The sequence below is a fragment of the Pseudomyrmex gracilis genome, unplaced genomic scaffold (assembly GCF_002006095.1).
Source record: "Pseudomyrmex gracilis isolate BER0280 unplaced genomic scaffold, ASM200609v1 scaffold_35, whole genome shotgun sequence".
In the NCBI taxonomy this organism is placed as follows: Eukaryota; Metazoa; Arthropoda; class Insecta; order Hymenoptera; family Formicidae; genus Pseudomyrmex; species Pseudomyrmex gracilis.
Window position 1 is genome coordinate 940,670 of NW_018020619.1, and position 20,140 is coordinate 960,809.

At 46.0% G+C, this 20,140-nt stretch overlaps 1 protein-coding gene across 4 annotated transcripts in view; it reads left to right on the forward strand.

Moving 5' to 3' along the window:
- Positions 1–20,140, forward strand: part of LOC109852751 (protein scalloped) — a 140,087-nt gene that overhangs the window by 85,660 nt on the left and 34,287 nt on the right. For all 4 annotated transcript variants that reach the window (XM_020424200.1, XM_020424199.1, XM_020424202.1 and 1 more), the window contains one exon: positions 18,563–18,687. In XM_020424200.1, coding sequence (XP_020279789.1) covers positions 18,563–18,687 — 125 coding nt within the window. The remainder of the gene's footprint in view (positions 1–18,562; positions 18,688–20,140) is intronic.

Sequence of the window (20,140 nt, forward strand, 5' to 3'; positions counted from 1 at the left end):
AATGCGCATGTAGAATCGCGACGTTTCTCGTTTCTTAAATAATGCATAAACGAGCGAGTAAACGATGACGGGTCCGTTGGCAGTCGACGGCAACCAGGAAAAGTGAGCATTTATTCCGCCGGCGTGTAGCGGACGTGTGGCGTTTATCGCGTCGCATTAAAAGATCGATCGCGCGTCCGAATAGTGGGCTTTTCTTTAGGACACAAAAGCGCATACGCGCGCGCGTTCTACTTAGAACGCAAAGTAGCTTGCACACGCGCGCGCTTTTCTTAAATGAACGACAAAGCGGATAGTTTTTGATTGCAAATTACTTTGTGCATTTCCTAGATGCGCACATTGAGCGCACGCAGCTTTGCGCGTTACTCTCCTCCTTTCTGCAACGCGTCGATCATCGCGTCTGTTCGCCGAAGACGAGGATGCAGGCGACGCGCAAAACATACGCAGAAAGTGCACTCGGAGGCGGCGGTGAGTCATACAGTGCGACATTTGAACCCCTCCAACGCGCGCCGCTCGTCCGTCGCCGCGTGGTGCATTCAGAGGTTCTCAGATAAGAGCTGCCGTGTGTCTTTGATGTCTACGACATGTGTCACAAATATAATTTTCATTTATACTTTCATTTTCTTTGCGCACAAGATCGGTCACGTTTAACGAAATAATAAAACAAAATAACGAAAAGTAGCAAATAAAACAGAAGAATGTCAAAGAGCAGGAAATTGTCGCGTGATATTTTTTTAAAATGTATTTGGACTTTCCGCGTATAGATCGTGCGATTAATCGTCGGACGAGATTTTATCTCGAGGCTACGGAAATAACAAATGTTTTATTTATGGACGTTTATTCATTTCTGGAATGAAACGGTGTTTTTTCGAAAGTTCGGGATTGAAACCGAATGTAATTTGAGAGAAAGATATTGTTGAATATATGATACTCTGTTTTATCTTTTGGAAAAGCTCGGTCGCGCCGCATCTTACATCGGAAATGGAATTTCGAACGAGTAACGAGTTTGCTCAACTCGGATTAATGAATATTTATAGGTCCGGGCTAATTGGGACTCGCAAGTACATATCGGGGCTCGATCCTGGAGATAGAACGTCCGGACGGTGTGACTAAAAATACGACGCATGAAAGGACAGACAGTTCAATCGGATCGTCATGGTGGATCGTCTCTGGTAACCGCTCTCTTTCTCTCTCTCTCTTTCTCTCTCTCTTTTTGTTAACCCCTTTCGTCCTGTCCCCTTCCGTCCTCTCGCACACACGACTCTCTTCGTTTGCTGCTTCGTTCGCTGCTAGAAGTCACGAAACTTAACGACCTAGCGCGCTGGCCGTTTGCCAAGTACAAACCAGAATCGTGCCTCCGCGTCATCCTCGCCAGCTCTAGCACTCTCCTCGTCTATTCTCTCTTCTCCACGATTTCATACGACGTGAATAGTTGTCAAATAATAATAACAATCTTCAACATCATCTTGTGCGCATTAAAGTCGTTATCGAATTCGCGCAAATTTGTGTGATCGGATTCTCTCGACAAATACCGCGGAATACGCGATGTTTCACGTGTGTTCGATAATTCTATTTTCCGCTAAAATTGGCCGAACTTGACTTGAGGTCGATCAACAATTTTCATCGTTAAACGCAAAGCCAAAGAGAGCGAGCGATTTTTTTTTAATTTCGAGTCAATGTGACTCTATTTTCTGTTCAAATTGACCGAGACCGATCAACTATCGCAAGAAGCGAAGCAAATTGAAAATAGCGGAAGCGATTTTTTTTCTAATTTCGAGCCAATGCGCGCTCTGTGTGCAATCCCCCGTTGCCGTTTCGGTATCATTATCGAATAGCCGCGCGATTCCACGGTGCTGTATAGTCGTCGCGCGCGCTCGTTGTGTTGTCGTCGTCTCGATACACCCACAGAATTTCGAACGCGCGCTCGCGCGCGAGAGAGAAAGAGAGAGAGAGAGAGAGAGAGAGAGAGAGAGAGAGAGAGAGAGAGAGAGAGAGAGAGAGAGAGAGAGAGAGAGAGAGAGAGAGAAAGAAGAGAGAGAACGCAAAGAGAAACACTTCGCGTAATAACCCCGTAATTACGACGATGAACCCGTCCCTGAAATTATTCTCTTTTCCTGCTACGTGCGAGAGAGGATCAAGAATCGTCGTTGCCGTATCGTGCGCGCGGACGTATTACGCAATCGTATTGGGCGTCTAGGATGCGCGCGTGTACATCCAACCGAGCAACCAGCCAACCTATCTACCTACCTACCAACCTACCTACCTACCTACCTACCTACCTACCTACCTAACTGAAGGATCATAAGCGCAGGAACGAGGGAAGAGAGAAAGGAGAGAGAGGGAGAGAGAAGAGAGACGGGCTTTCGAAGCCTCGGAACCATTTCCACGAAGTGGATTCTAATTACGGCCGTGGATGATACTCCGTTTTCCCTGCGCGTTCGCTTCCCCTCCGCGTCTTCAGTTCCCTCTCGTTCGATCCCCTACCCAGAGGAGGATCTCTCGGAGGGCTTCTCTCGTCGAGGACCGAATCTCCAGAGCGCTCTCCCGAAGCGCTCCCTCTCTCTCTCTTTTTTTTCCTCTTTTCTTCTCTTCTCCTCCCGCTGCTGCTCTTCCGTCCACCTTCCTTCGACACGAGCCCGTCGGACGGATTGAGCCCCGGTTCGATTTTATTTTTTTCCCTATCCCGCGTAGGCGGCAGCCAACGACGACGACAACGACGACGACGAATCTCGCTCGGGAAAATCTAATTTCGCGTCTGCTTTCCTTCCGCTTCTAAAACGATTTTTCTTCGTTTTGCGTGTCGCGCGGTCAGTCGACACGCGCGCGCGCGCGGAAGAAGACCGATAGGCGAGTGTGGGGAAAGCGCCTCGGAAATTCATCGTCGAGCGAAATGTGCTCCGACGACGGCGTCGCAACTCGAAGAGAGAAAGAGAGAGAGAGAGAGACACGCGACGTTTTCGTGCAAAACAATTTGTTCGCAAAACTTCGTAAACATCTGACAATTAACTCTTCCGAGTTGCCGTAAGCGCGCGCTCTTACCACCACGGTCCAAGTTCGTCCGGCCGATTAATTTTAAAACAGCCGAGAGTTGTAATGCGCATTAAATCGCATTAGGCGCTGCGAGCTAATTCGTTTTTTTCAATTGCCGTCCTTCCGTGACTTTCGTTTTTTTTTTTTTTTTTTTTTTTTTTTCTTTTCGACGAGAAAGAAAGAGGGTCTTTTTTTCTGTAGCTCCGAAGGTAGGTTCGTATCATCGGCAATTACGCATGCAGGGTTAACGACACTCGGTTTTGGCCATCGATCACCGTCGCGCATGAAAAGTGTTGTTTTCTCCGCTTGATTGACTCTTCAAATTATCTCGCCCAAGGAACCGGCTCGTTTACGTTCCGCACACTCGGTGTGCAATCCGTGGTGAGGCACTCGGGCCGCAAAATGAGGGCGAGCGGAGAGAGACCGGACGAGAGACGACGGTCTTTTCGCAGTTGGGAGATTTATTCGCGAGTTTATCCGTTTTCACGTCGCCACCGAGTGGATGTGCGCGAGAGATGAGCCACGGGAGCAAAGACAGAGAGACAGAACGAAGGGGGGAGAGAAGGAGAACATATGGTAAGGAAGGCGGGGGTGCTTGCGGGTTGAACGTCCTCGGCGTCGAATATAAATAGCGTCCCGACGTCCGTCCACCTCCTTCTCCGCCTCCTCGCTCTTCGTCTTCTTCCACGTCTTCTTCTTCACTTGACCCGACTGGTCAGCTCCTGTGCGCGCTCTCTCTCTCTCTCTTTCTCTCTCTCTCTCTCTCTCTCTCTCTCTCTCAGCGTTGACACCTCCCGAAAGCTCCCTGATATCCGTTCCGACCGGCTTATTTCTGTTCGCGGAATATTCGGAAACATGATTCACTACGCGAGATTACGTACGTTCGTGTTTCTGGAGAAACACTCTCGTTGCACACAGAAGAGTAGAAGAAATATGTTGAAAAAAAAAAAAAAAAAAAAAAAAAAGGAACAAAGGAAGAGAGCAACCAAGTTTTGGAACAATATTTTATTTCACAACGCGCCACGCGACGATGTTTAATCCGCGATACAACCACTGCGATACTTATGATGCGGTACGTACCTTTGATGCGTCATTCTCTCCGGATGCAAAACATTTCTAGTGATTGATACGAACGCAACACGCAGATAGCACGCTAACCTCCTCGCGGATATCCGTGCTACTTGCCATATACTGTACGGGAATACCTGAATTCGGAAGCTCAGAGGGAGAGAGAGTTGCTCGCTGATGAACTTTCCAAGTAGGCGACTTAAGCCCGAGGTACCCGAGTCGGCGAATTATCGCCGCGAAAGCAGAAGCAACTTGTCTGGTATGCCAAAATCGATAAAGCGCATCCACCTGCTCTCTCTCTCTCTCTCTCTTTCTCTCTCACTCGCTGCCCTCGCCTCGGAAATTTGTTTCAACGAGAGAAGCGAGACGAGAAAACGAGGATTTATTAGTGTTTTAAAATCGTTTTCTCTCGAAAACCAACCGCTCTCGCGTTACCGATCGCTGATTGTTCGCGGATAAACGACAATATATCGTCGTCATCCTCCCTCTCCTTTCCCTTTCCGCGAAAGAGGGCAATCTCGAGAAATAAACGTCAGATCGCGAAATGTCGCGGCGACGATAAACGCAACGGCCGTTCGGCACGAGAGATCGCGTGCGTCTATCTCCCGCGGCAGATCGCGAACTGGGTTACGCTCTCTGGGTTCGGAATCATCCTCGTTATAAACGATCGGGATAATCGGGAATTAAGTCCGGAATTAGAACCCATCGAGCCGAACGCCGCGATGATCCGTCGCGGAGAAGCGCGCCGAATATCACGTTCTGTTTGTCTTCTCTCGCGCGAATGTCGATTTTTCTCTTCTTTTTTTCTTTTTTTTTTTTTTTAACAGTGATAATCTCGAACAAACACTCTAGGGAAGATCGATCTACGAATTACAATCACATTCTAACAATCCCGTTAATTTTTTTAATTCGTTTAAATTGAAGTTCGCCTCAAAAGCTGCGAGCTACACGGATGGGTGGCAATTTTCAATAATTTTTTAAATCTCGTTTCCTCTTCGTTAATTCGCTTAAAATTTCACACAAACAACGTCAAAGGTAATTTAATCAACAAATTAAATTATTTAATTTGCATTTTTTTAAAGAAAACCATTACATCGCACGTACGTCCGCGGCTCGTATCGATCCTTAATGGATTAATTAAACAAATTTATTTATTATCGTTTGTGCACTAAGTTCGAAAAAATCCACAATCTCTCTGTTACGCGCGATAATAATCTCGACATCGCGTCGAGAACATTTTTAAACGAAACAAGGATCGTTTATCTCGATCAAATGCGATAGGTCTCTCTCTCTTTCTTTGATTTTGGCTGCTGTCCTTGAAGAGTCCTATCTCAAAAATGAATCTGGGCGCGATAAGCTAATGGAAATTAAAAGGAGATAACATCTCGCGCTACTCGCGAGGGAGAACGGTCCGATCTCTCTCTCTCTCTCTCTCTCTCGGCGTTGCCGAGCGGCGACGGATCAAACGTGCGCTCTGCCGAACGCGGAGAGTTTCTCATCGACGTTCATTTGACTGAGCGGGGTAAGGGAGAGCAGCACGCTCGAGCACGAGGGCTAATTGAATCGAGGCCGATGATCGGGGAGGGAGGAGGAGACCCCGGCGCGTTTGACAGGCACATTGAGATGCGCTGCGCGAGCGCCCGAGCCAAGTCGAGAGCCGGCAACAGAGCCCGGCACCTTGACCCTAAGTTTCTTCCACCTCTTGTTCGCCTCTTTCTTCATCCTCTTCGTCTTATTATAGAGCGCCGCGGACTCAGGGGGAAACTGAGAGGGAGCCGAGAGGAAAGTCTGTTTTTTTTTCTTCGCCTTCTCTAAAAGAGCGCGGTTGTTTTATTGCACTTCTATCGAGGAGAGATAATCCACGTCCAGATAATCGGGGATTATGACCTTTGAATCTCAAGAATTTCTTGTCAGTTTCCGCTCGAACAAAAAAATTGAAAGATCTGCTCGTTTTATGGTTTTTTTTTTTTTTTTTTTCTGACGTAATAGAGCAAACGTTTCTCTTATCGCGCAAGATCTGTTTTTCGTAAGAATTGTTTTTGGTGTTCGCAAATGTAATTCGAAAGTTCAATCTGAAACATCTCTTCTTGCGAACGCTGCAACAACAATAGCGCGGTTTACTCAACTCGCGTGGAAAAGCGCTACATTTAAAACGTGGATGTGTCTCGAGTGGCCGGCGAGTGAAAAGAAACGCGGCGGCGGGCTAATCCGTCGACTAATTGACGGATTACTATCGAAATCTGGACGGGAGCAGAAGACGAGAACAACACCGGGTCTGCGGGAATTGTCTCTGGTAGATTGCATGTACTTCGTTCGAGGCTCTCGTGGTGGTGCGGCGCTGTGACTGCACAACGGCGGGGTGATCGGGGAAGGGATGGCGCGGCGGAAGAAAGGAGAGACACAGGGTTGGCGACGCGATGGGTGGAGGAGAGAGAGAAAGAGAGAGAGAGAGAGAGAGAGACAGAGAGAGAGAGAGAGAGAGAGAGAGAGAGAGAGAGAGAGAGAGGACGGGAGGATAGAAGGGATATGAGGGAGCTGCCGGTTCAGCTGCATTAATTAAACTAGCGGAGGACAATGAGCCTGTCTGCCGGCTCGCTTGCCTCGCCGTGTAATTCACGCCTCTCACGGGAGAGGAGAAGAGAGGCGCCCTTCGACTTTGCTTTCCAGTTTGAACCTTCCTACGATCCTTAATTACCTACGCCCTTTCGCTTCTCTCTCTCTCTCTCTCTCTCTCTCTCTGTCTCTCTCTTTCTCTCTATTTCTATCTCTCTCTATCTCTATCTCCGCGTCTCTTTGTGACTCTTTCCTTCGTACTCGCATCCTCGCTTCAGCGCTCGCGAAACTGCGAAAGCACAAGACGACGCCCGAGATTCTCACCGAAGAATTCCATTATTTTATTAAACGATTATCCTTCTCTGAAATCGCGGATCCTCGCGCGCACGAAAAATTATCGAAAAGAATTATTGGAAAAATCGTCGCGCGATCTCTGTGAACGGCAAACACTGTCCTTCTTCTGAACTTCAAACGCGCCAGTTTGCGTAAGAGACAAATTTCTCAAAAAAAAAAAGTGACGGCAAATAATCTCGTAAAACGAAAGCGAGACATCAACCGCGAACATGCGACCGCTTTGCAACGAGAGTCGCAAAACGATCGGTTACAAATTGAACACGCTAATTTACACACGGTTCGACGCCTTCGCTCCGGCGTGACCGCTCTCTCCCTCTTCCCGCTCCCATCTCTGTCGCGTCTTCCCTTCGGGCGGTTATCACCGCCTGTAGTTATTGCTTGTAGTCGTCGCCTGGACGTGCTGCTTATTAACCCGCTCAAGTTTGCGAGCGCCGAGCTGCAACGGCTAACAAGGTGAACAATGTTTGGCAATTATCTCGGTTAAATGATCCTCTTGAGATACGGCTGCGGCATCCTCTGCTGCAGTTCTCAGGATCGTCTAACTACATTACCCCAAAACATTTCGCGACGAGCAGCGCGATACGAAGTATCGCGAGCGACGGAGCCTCTACGTAAGAAGAACGTTTCTCCCGATCTTCTCGTTGAGACGCGCGGAAATCGACGGCAAAGTTTAAGTAAAAAAAATAAAATCCCAAGTAAATGCGTTTGAGACAATACGCATATGTTTTTGTTACATTTGAACTATTTTGTATCCGACAATTTTTTTATATTTTACATTAAAAAATTTTTACGCGTCGCCTTTTTTGTTTCAACGCTCTCCGAACGTCTCGCGAGTGTTTCGCGCGTATATAGGTACGTTCTTGCCTCTTTGTGCTATTATTATGCGCATTTTGCATTCTTATGGCGCATTCGAGACAATGGGTTCGCTCACCCTCAAGTGTTGCGGAAAATCAGCGTTCGTGTTCGTCGAAGCGCGAACCTTTATAGATTGTTGCCCCGCGCGTCTCGAAGTTGCCCGCGTCTCGAGTTAACTATTCGTTAGCGTGACCGGCGGAAACATTAACTTACGTAAGAAATTACGGTAATAATCATAGTGTAAATAACGATCTTGCGCTTGCGTACATATCGCGCGCGCGTTAAGTCGGCGCAACGCTCACGCTCTCTCTCTCGCCCGGCTCGCTCTCCATTTTGCGAAAGGAGGAAAATTACAGCTGGTATCGCGCGTCTGGCTCTTTGAAAGCGCAAGGGGTTTTTTTTTTTAACGAACGCGAAGATCGTCTTTCCGAAGATCGAATTAGTCGAATTAACTCGAATTGAACTCAAAGTCGCGTTCCTATAAATCAAGAAGCGTCAATAAAACAATTTGGCCTAATTTTGCTGTCAATTCTCGACGTGTTGCAAAAATTTATCCTTCTCTCTCGTCTCGAGGAAATTAATTTTCGCACACGAGTCACAGCGGAGGATCGAAAATTGAGCGCGTCGTGAAATCGGATCGGCATCCATTTGATCGAATAGCTGCGCTATTTTTTTTTTTTTTTGTACTAAAATAACGGCTCCGTAACAACAATGAGAGACCAGCTGTCGACGCGTATACTTACATCGACGAGAAAAAAAAGTCAAAGACCGCGCGCTCTCGGTGCAAAATTACACGGTTTTCGGATCTGAGATTTGAGAGGAGAAAAAAACGAGAAGTCCAGATTATCGGATTCGTTTACTTTGGGGGAGGCTCTTTCGATCGCTCTTCTTTTCCCTCTTCGGTCTCTGTGTATGTAAACGACGACGAGATCTGGTCGGCGGTGCCTGCGCGTTTTCTTGTCTGCGCGTAATATGCACCCGCGTAATTACGCGAATTATACCGCGTATCGACTTTCATATCGGCAGACGCGCGGTCTCTCTTCTCTCGCTCTGTTCGCGTTTTTTCGCGACTCCGAGAGAGGGAGAGAGAGAGAGAGAGAGAGAGAGAGAGATACGCAGCAGAGCGATCTTATGCAAATCGATTAACGGTGCATCCACGCGCTCGTTTCTGCCCGCTTCTTCGACGTACACCGATATTGGCTGATAAATATTCACCGAGTCTCTTTCGTTCTCGCTTACAACGCCAGCTCCTCCCTCTCTCTCTCTCTCTCTCTGTCTCTCTCTTTTTTCTTGTTCGTTCCGCAGATACACATCGTCGCTGAAGGATCGTTAAAATAATGAACTTCTTAATACGACGAAATTCTTCTCGTCGTGTCACGCAGCTCTGACGATGTTTTCGTGTCCCCGCGCCTCTCGAGACGATTTTTTCCCGCAAAATACCAAAGGCTAGAGGCCGTTTGACGGAATCGAGATACCGTTACGTGTCTCGGAAATCCGCGATAAATTATTTCCGAGGATAGGTCTGAAACGCCACACAATGCGCCGCGTTTTGTTTCGAACACATAAATTTACACATTCCGCGCGTAAATTCGACGCGTTTTCTGCTTCGCGCGTATATTTCCCCGTTTTCGTAACAGTTTAAATTCTATTTGTCAAAACACTTTGAGATTAAATTTAATTTTTGCGGATGAATCATACATACCGTAACGTTTATTTCGGAGGATTTGACTTTGCGTCTTTCGCCGCGCGCAAAGAAGCTTTTGAAATTCTTCATCAATCACGCGGATCGGTTTGAGACCGTCTCTCGTTTAAGACCGTCGCGGCGAAAAACCAAACAAGGATCTTCGCAGGATCTCTACCGGTGAATTCAACCGCGCGAATCGTGATCCGAATCGACGAAAGGTGGCAGTCGCTTTGTCGTGTTCCCGACGTCGGTCTTTTTTTTCTTTTCCTCTTTTTTCTGCCGCGCATCGACACCAGAACCAGAATGACGTAAAGCGAATAGGCGAGAGAGAAAGAGACGGGCTGAGAGGATAGAAGAAGAGGGAGACGGAAACCGGTTGTTAGCCTCGCGCGGCTGTTTTCTCGGCAAACCGGCGAGAGAGGCGAAGAAACGCTACACGCTCGATTGACGGCTTCTAGCCGATTTGCCGAGTTAGCTTCTGAAAACGAGGAGGAGAGTTCCGATATTCTCGCGAGCGGAGGAGAAGAGAAGAAGAAGAAGAAGAAGAAGGAGAGAAAGAGAGGAAATAACTTTTTCTCCCTCGGGTTTTTGTTCGCCGTTCTCTCATCCCCCGCGTTATCCTCGGATTTCTTCTCGTTGTTGCGCTCGCGTTGTTGCATCGAAAACTGTAAATCGACGCCGTGGGATAATGTTTCTCTTACGAAGTCGAGAGAAATCAGCTGTTCAATTTGACGACGCTCGAGGGCGAAGAAATTGGGGGAGAGAGGATGACTTGATTGCCTCGCGTCTCTGTGACGAATCGCGAAATTGCCGATTATTCGGACAAAAAGAGTTTACAAAAAACTGCGACGATGTTATTCGATCGTAGAAGTATAAAGTTAATATTTTATATTATAATTAAACAGGATTAAAAAAGAAAATATTTAGTCAACAAAGAATATAAGTTGTGATTTCCGGATTACGCGTCTTCAAGTTTTCCAACAGAGTTTGTCAACACCTCTTCATCCTTCTGCTGCCTCCATCCTCGATTCTCATCTTCATGCTTCCTTGACACTGCCCTCTCGACGATTTTCCTGCTTCTCCGTCACGCTCTCGAGCTCCTCCTGCTCGCTAAGTCATCGTCGTTCGTGTTTGCCCGAACACACAAACGGAGAGGGAGGGGGCTTGCGCTTCCTTCGCCTACCTACCTGGTTGCCGCGTCTCGAGAGCTTATTACCGCGGCAATGTCTCTGCGGTTTTTGGCGGGAGGATTGCATTATTTGTCATTAAAACCGTATTAACTCCAGCCGCGCGCGCACACGCGAATAGACGCTGATGCAATTACGCGCGAACCGCGAGAGGATTCGATATTAATTCCCGCGTCTCTCGTTCCAATTTCGAACCCACCTCGCCGATTATTTCGGCGACACGGCGATTATATTCCGGCTTTAACCTTAACATATTTCGGTTCGCGCGCGGGAGAGGAGACGAAATTACACGTCGCGAATATAATGTATTCACGACGCGATTTCCAAGTCGCATGGCACTTCTGTTATATACCCATCTTTTAATACATATTTATATCTATTTTGCATATATACATATATATAAATACCTGTACCATATATAAAATATATGTAATATATAAAAATAAACGAACAATAATATTAGTATAAATTGTTTTACTAATATTAGTAAGATAATATTAATTAATATTACATTAATTTATTATATTATTATATTATTATATTATGTATATCTGTGTGTGTGTGTGTGTATTATATAAAGTATTATTATATCACGAAATGGATATTATATACACACAAACATACATGTATATTTTCAGAGCGACGTTTCTTCTTCAAAAACATATTAAACATTAACGAAACAAAAATAATCTGAAAAATCTCCGAATAATTTTGATCACTTGTGCGCGCAATGTACATTTGAGAATTTTGTTTCATTCGCAAAACTAATCTCGAGATGTTACAAGATACACCTTTATGACTTTGTACGTTCCCTCATCGAGGAAAAAGTTCAAAGCGCATAGTCGTAAACCTGAAAGACTGTACCGCATAATGCCAGAACTTTTATATAAATGTTCAGTCTACGCGTTCGCCGCGCGCGCGTTGTCTCGAAAGTAAATAGCGCGCATTACATTACGCGGCTCGTAAGTTTCGCGCTCGTGTGCGGTTAAGTAATTTTCACTTTACGCGCGGCGCTCTCGTTTTCTACGAATATAATACGGTTAATGCCTCTCCCTCTCTCTCTCTCTCTTCCTTCCGAGAATGTTCCTTAGACAGCGCAAGATCGGCGCGGGCGCTCTCTTATTCTCGAGGAGCATTCAATTATTGACTTCAATTCGGAGTCGGCGCATTAGCATAGCTCTGAATTATTCATGGCCGAACGGTTAATCCCGCAGTATGTAAATTAATCCCTCTAATTGCGAGCGACAATACGGCGGCAAGCAAATGTAGCCCTGAAACGCGCGCGCGCGCGGATTCGAATCGCGTCCGATTTATATATGTATAATATATTCCTGATTTACTTTATAACGAGACACAAACGCGGCATCACTTTCTCGCGCAAATTATTTTTTCGCTCGTTATATCGTCCAAGTTATTTGGACGAGTGGTTGTTCCGTGTGTACGCAAAAAGGAAAACGTTATTATATTTCGCCGAGTCGCGTGTTACATTGTCTCGCGATTTATAGCCACGTAATAATAACGAGAAGAAAACTAGAGAGAGACAACTACGTTGAATATTTATTCTGGAGAGATTTTTTTTTTTCGCGGATCCTCTTCTCACGTGCGAAAAATCTTTGCAAGAAAATGATCTCGTTTCAATTTACCGTGCGCGGCCTAACGAAGCAATCTCGTCTAATTACCGCGCGGTTTTTCGCTAATCGTGCGGATCTCGTTCTCAAGTGCAAATTCGCATTCGAATGAGTCGCGACGATAGCCTCCCATCATCCCCCGCTAGACTGTTATATTCTCACAATTCTTTTCTTCGCGGATTGTCCGCGATCGTGTCCTCGGCAATTCGTTCGCGATGTATTTTCCGCGCGACGACGCGCGGGAGAGGAAGGCGGCGGGTTCACATTGATCGTGAAAAAAACACGATTTTTATTGAGAGACCCGACGAGAGAGAGAGAGAGAGATTCTCGGTCGCGAATTGCTAATTGAAGAGCTCGCGGAAGTGGCTCGCGTTTGTTGCGATTTCTATCGCTTTACTTCGTTTTCCCCGCCGGGGGATCCCATTCTGCGCATCCCGGGTTGTGGGATGCGCTTGCTCCCGCATCACATCGGCTGTGATACGCAATTCGCGCTCGTTGCGCGCACGTGTTATTGTGTGTTGTGTTTTTTTTCTTCTTTCGCCAAGAATTAAAAAGGAACGCTCTCGGGAAAATCGCATTGTTTCGTTCCTCTCTTCCGGGGATCTGCCAATATTTTCCGCGCGATTCCCTTTCTCTCCCCTCGCGGATTCTCTTCACCGCCCTCTTCTCGAATTCCCCTCTCCCCCCCTCTTCTCTTCTCCCGTCCCTCGCGCTATTGCGCGTTCTCTCGCGAAAAGCTTCAAGTGCGTTTATTATTTTTATCCCGTTCCCTCCCCGCCGCGCGCCACGGCGCGTTTACTCCGCTTTTTCTTTTCAATCGTTTCGGAGCTCCCAAACGCGGGGGAGATGATTCACCACCACACTTGGTGCTCTTCTTTCTCTCTCTCTCTCTCTCTCTCTCTCTCTCTCTCTCTCTCTCTCTTTCTCTACGCCTGAGTGCGCGGAGAACACGATGTGAGCGGAAATCGAGCTCGCTGGCTTCCATTGAACCGAGGGCCGAGATTAATCACTATCTCGTGCGCGCGAGTCTCGTATAAACGCGCACCTGTGAACACCGGGTGGGGGAAGGAAAGGGGGTTTCTTTTTTTGGTTGTGACGAAAGAAATTGAACAGCTCCAGGCGAGAAGTCGTCATTTCATTTATATTCAGGTTTTCTCTCGTTTACGACTGAAGTATCCTCTTGCTAAATCTCTAATTACGGCACAAACAATTTATACGCGGAAAAACACGGTTTTTCGCTATTATACGGCCGGCGAGAAAAATTTGTCGAGTCTACTGAATTTTTTGTTTCATCAAAAAATGACGTTTGTTGGCAAAACAAAAATTTCAATAGGCTTTGCAAATTTTTCTTGCTGGCCATGATGTAGTAGCTAATATCATTAATGCAAAATTAATATTGCACACGCGTATTAAACTGAGACAAGTTTTGGATAAATTTGAATTTTCATAAGTTTAGCTTTGCAAACCCGTAATAATTTCACAAATGTGTTCTCGAAACGAAATTTTACCGGAGAATAATGACGGAATTTTCACAGAACTGACTCGCGACTATTGTCTTCGCGTCATTTTCAATTGCGCCTAATTGACTCGATGTTGTTTCGCATCCGCGTTAAAATCACGAACGCATTAACACGGCGCAATAATTTTCCCCGCTTAATTGTCGTCCCGACGCACGGCTCGTGCCTCTCCGCTGATATTTTATCTAAGCCATATAACGGGAGGCGCGCCGATTAAGTCCGATTCGTCGCGGTCGATTTGCAAAGCCTCAGCTATATCGCGAGAACACGCGGGCTCTCTCACGAACCTTTTACTTTGCACCGGGGTGCAGCGTATAATCGTTCGATAATATCGAGACTCGTGGCTCGTGCCACGGGACCGATTAGAATTCTTAATGGCTCGCATAAAAGCACGACGCGACGGGCGTCGTCTCTTGATCAATTTTTGCGCCGAGATGACAAATAATTTTCCCCAGACATTTCCCCGACGACTTTTTGCGCGCGATTTAATTGATTCTCGCGCGCGAAAATATATTTAATTGTACAATTTTGTCTCATCAACGCAATGTCATTTCACTTTATATATTTTACTTCTTAGAATTTCTTTTATGAGAATTTTTCTTTTTTTTTTTTATTTAAATCTCGTATAATTCAATTCGCGCGTCGGCCTGGAATATATTGCATCGCGTCGTCTCTGTAGACTCGCGAAGCGCACTTGACCGGATTAGAGGCTCGAGTCCCGCGCGCGCGCGCGGGATGGAAAACTGCGGGAACAGCTGAATTGGAGTTCCGCTTTCACGCGGTCGGTGAAAAATAACTCTATCAACGTCCCGCAAAAGATTCCGCCGGCGTTATGAAAAGGTCCCGCCAGTGGACCTACGAGTGCGTTATCGGATAGTAGCGGGATCGTATGCGGCGCCGTGTGTACGTACGTGTGCACCCCTCCCCTCTTCCCCTGTGTGGCGCGCGAGGGTGTGTTTGCGCGCGTGTTATATCGCGCTCTCGCCGGTTACGGGGCAACGTAGGGACAAGAGAGGCGATATATAATGTTCCGCGATATTAAACGGGACGCATTCCACCGAAGCCACCCTCTGGTCCCTGCTATGAATGCTTCTACGACCCCCGTCTCTCTCGTCTCGCTCCCTCCGTCTCGACCTCTCCGAAAAGCAGGAAGGACGAAGGAAAGAGAAAGAGAGAGAGAGAGAGTGAGATAGATAGATAGATAGGTAGATAGAGGACAGATCTGGCCTACTCGAGCCACCCCCGAATGGTTATACGCCAAATTTACAGCTTAGCCAGTGCCACTATCACTACCGCCCACGAACGCGGGCATTTATTACCCTCCATGTGGAGATTCGTGCAGCTGATACACGCGTCCGTATATATCGCTCAAGGATAAAGCAAACGAGGACGTTATGTATCTCGTCTCTCCTTCGGCGTGATGTTTCCGATGACAAATTTGTTCTTCGAAAGATCAGTCACAGTCGAAGACGAGAGTCGCGCGTTCGTTAATTTCTTCGCGGACTTCGCGATATTCTTTATTTCTGTGAGAAAAAACCTCATGGGATGTTTTCATCTCACAATTGTTAAACAATAAGAAAGAGAAGTTTTGCTTGCGCGATAAAATAATTTCGCGCGTTTTAACCTGTAAAGTCACGCGATATTTCCGGTGTTCGCTTGCGCGCGCGATGTATGTAGCGAGAAACTAAACTTCCAAAGACGCGTTGAAAGATGGACTTGGTCTTGATCTCATTGTCGCGCATGTCCGCGGCATTCCGAAACGTCCACTTCTGTTCTCTCGAAAGTTTCTTCATTCGTCGCATTGTCGCAACCTCTCGCCGCGCGCTTTGCATCGCCCATGATTCTCATTTCAGCAGAATCTCCGCCGAGATCCAGTAATTCAATAGTCTAAAGAGTTTGAATTGGTATTATAAAGTAAATAGCGCGCGCGCGGAAAGTAATACAGTTGAATTAAAACAACTTGTTGTTCGAATAAAATCTCCGTAGTCTCGTGTAACAAAGTTAAGTTAAATAGTTTCTAATGTTTTTAGTTTAAGTAGTTTAGTTTAGATATTTTCTTACGTTTCCAATTAATACACTCGAAGGAAGAACTATCTTGAAATAAACACCGTTTTATTTTATTCAAGATTATTTATTTATTTGGTCGATAGTAATGACTTTATTTGTATATTCGAAACGTTTATTTTCTTAATTTAAATGTTTATTACACTGGGAATATGTATATCAAGAATACATAAATTTTTAATTATTTTTATAGTCTAATTTTATAAAATATTTACTAAACCTGTATTTTTAATTAGAATAAAAAATTTTTGAAGTTTTGAAAAACCAATATGCAACATAATATCAATTACTAAATAATATAATATCAAGTTTCAAAGTATCATATTAATTAATAAATAATAGTATATTTTATGAAAGAGTAATTGGAACGTAGAAAATATAGAGGGATAAATTACTGAATTAGTGCATTAATATGCATATAGTTTATTTAAAGGTAATGAAATAATAATTTGTTTAGATAATCCCTTCTATCAGAAGCAAAAAGAGAGAGAAAGAGTTTTAAGAAAATATATTTACTTGATTTATATAACTTTTTTCTCGGTGTATAGCAAAGGTATTTAAAAATGAGGGCATTATGCGTTTCAATGTAGAAATGAAAAAAAAAACCGTCAATGTAGCGCGGAATTAAGCGTTTTATATGCAGCTCGCAAACCGAAACCATTCGCTGAGAATCCGACCTATTCGACCGACGTGCGCGTGCTTACCCCTCTTCGTCCACTTCGCGGTCCGAAAATTTGCCGCGCGACTCGATCATTACTCAACGAGGCCCCGGGAAATCTAGCAGCGTAATATCTGGCACCGGGGCGGCCTGCGGATAATAGAGAAGGACGCGCACACGTCCGCGATCTCTCCCGTCCGCGAGATCGTAGTAGTGGCCAGGACATTCCGAGGTTTCGCCGGTTAGAGGCGCGTCTCCCACTCCAAGTTCCTGCACCCTATCACGGTTGGTCTGTGATCGTACCCTATCCTTCATCCGCACATTTCCATCCCTTGCGGAACCTCCGCAACTTCCCTCTCTCTCTCTCTCTCTCTCGTCGGAGAGAACGCCGAATGCAAGCATACGTCATCCGCCATGATCTATGTCTTCTGCCGTCCCGGCAATGCGCACTCGACCCAGCACGTGCGAGTACGCAACCGCACCTCGCGTCTCTATTAAGCCGCCGCTCATTTTCCGGCTGCATACTGCACTCGCGTGGGCTCACGGCGAGCGTGTTTCACCGTTAACCGCGCGACCGTTCGTCGTATGATTGCGGGTCGCTCGCGAGAAACGCGCGCACATAGGTACACGCCGAGAATTAAAGCGCGCGGGGGATATCGTACCGCGGATAGTGTCCTTTATTTGCGAACCGAGCGAGAATTTACCTGATAAGGGGTTGACAATACGTTCTAAGAGATTTATGTGTAAAATGAATAATATTATGTAGAGAAAAATTAAATACCTTTTTCTCAGCGTACGATTTCTTCACAAGATATCGACTAATTATTGTTTTTCGTAAGAAGAAATTAAATAATCAGCCAAATGTCCCGACAATTTTCAGCCGCATCGGTCGACCGGACTCGATCGACAGTTCCTCGATCTTCTCCCTTGAACCTTTTTCCCGAATTCATAAAGTGGCGCGCGTAACGCGAATATCTGCGTGTAATTAACAATTATTATTCGTCCCATCTTGAATCCTGAATGCCGTGGAATTACCGCACACGCACACACACACATAACGCAACCGCAAATGATTCTCCGATGAATTTCGTCATCGCGACGAACATGCACCACGGTGGTGGTGGCAAGGGTTAGACGGGGGAGAGGTGAGGAGGGGTACAGGAAGAGAGGAAGGGGACTACGCGCTCGGGGCTTTCGGCCCGAGGGGGTGGTTGTTGCTACGGATCCGGGATTTGCACCGCCACCGGCGGTACGAACCCGTCCCGGGGGTAGGGGTCTCTTCCGGGGGCTTAACATACACACTCCACCCCCGGTAGGCGGAGTGTACCGCCTACGAACTACCCCCACCCGCCGCTGTGGCACTGATACGCGATATCAGCGAACACTTGTTGCTCCGATGAGCGTCAGAACAACGGCGGTCTTCGCTACCCCTCTCTCTCCCTCTCTCTCTCTCTCTCTCTGTCGTTTTACCTCCTCGCGGCCGCGATTTTTCACATGCTGATTTTTTTTTCCTACCACCTCATTTCTCCTCGCGCGCATTCCCTCTTTTGTGTGTGTGTGTGTGTGTACCCCTCGCGACTATAATCTGATGGCATAATATTCCGCCGTCGAAAACGAGCGCGCGGCATAACGACCGACGGAATTAATTCTTGTTGTTCCGCAGCGAACGTCGTTAGAAACGATATAACGCACGTGAAATTGGGAATATGCGCGCGGAATATTCTCGAGGGCGTTACACAATAGAAACGAACTGCAGGCAGTTAAAAACACTCTCATAACTTTTTCATTATATGCACCTTATCAATGCTTCTCATTTATTTTCTCAATCCCGTCTAAGAAAACAAATTCTCGAGAAAATGTTTTTCCAAGATCAAAATAAACGCTCATCATCATAAACATTTGCTTGGTGGAGAATTTTTATGAGAAAAAATTGTGATAAACCAAAAATGTGTCTCGTTTTGTTGCAGGCAGTGCGGTGGCTGCAGCCGACACCATTTCCGCGCCGTGGACCCCTGCGAGTTCCGGGCCGCCGCCCGACGCCAACGGCTCCGGCTCGGATACGAAGAACCTCGACGTTGGCGAAATTAGCGATGTAAGTTAACCGTGCCGTCGCCAATTAAGAACCGACCTAGAGCGCCGGTTGGTCGCGACGGTGGTCGTGCCATTTTTATTTCAATTAAATCGCCGTGACCTGAGGGACGAGCTTTTCCAGCTCGCCTCTCGGTCGCGGATTGGAAAAAAAAAAAAAGAGAAGCAGAGCTCTTAACTTTATGCAAATAAAACGAGATTAGTCACTATCCGCTCGGAGTATATTTCGCGCGGAGATTTAAATCGTTTGAATGACGAATATTAAATTATTTCATTTTACAATTTTTTGCCTCGCGGTAATTGAAACTTTTTCTAAAAAAAAAAGAAAACTTGGCAATAAAAAGTTTTTCTTAATTTTTCTTAAAAAAAAATTGTAATATCACAGCTCTCATTATTTTACTTCGTGTTATATTCGTTTTTATTATTATTATTATTTTTATTAGACGCGCACGCGTGTAATGTGTGCGTCCGTGAATTATTTCTAATTATTTTAATTACTTATTCGCTCGGTTGTAGTCGTCTCGAGAGAAACCGGTGTGCTTCTTCTCTCTCGCTCGGTTCTCTTTCTCCTTAAGCCTCGTCGAATCTCATTTCGCGCTTTGAGCGAGCACAATCGTCGCTCTACGTGTCCGGACGAAACGCATCTGAAACGAATGATCGGTTATTATTAATCGTCGCGTCCGTTTCCGAGTCACGAGCACGTACTCGTCGTCCGCAAGCACCATCCCCGATTGGTCTCAGCGTCTTATCGAGAGCGCCGCTCTCGTTTGAATGACGGTAAGTCATCGCGTAAATCACTCGCAACTCCCAGTGATTCGCGTTTCTCTCCGACCGGAAAGATCCGCGTTCGCGCGTGAAATAAATAAATAGAACGAAAATAAATATATATTTGCATTTTTTTTTTTTTTTTTTTTTTTTTTTTTTGGAAAATCGTTATTGGGCACGAATGCAGGAGAAGAGTGAGTGCCGCCGGGCACGCGAGTATAGGAACACCTGGCCGGATGCCGAAGACTCGGTAACATCAGCTCTCGTTGCATTAATATGACNAATGACGGTAAGTCATCGCGTAAATCACTCGCAACTCCCAGTGATTCGCGTTTCTCTCCGACCGGAAAGATCCGCGTTCGCGCGTGAAATAAATATATTGAATGAAATTTTTTTTATATTTGCTTTTTTTTTTTTTTTTTTTTTTTTTTTTTTTTCAAAATCGTTATTGAGCACGGATGCTGGAGAAGAGTGAGTGCCGCCGGGCACGCGAGTATAGGAACACCTGGCCGGATGCCGAAGACTCGGTAACATCAGCTCTCGTTGCATTAATATGACCTTAATGATCACTCGCGTACATCCTATTCGCGATACAATCCGATCCACTTGCGAGAAATTAAAAGGTCGCTGCAATTTATTTATTTATTTATTTTTTTTTATTACTATTTTGATGTCAAGTAACTGTCGTAATT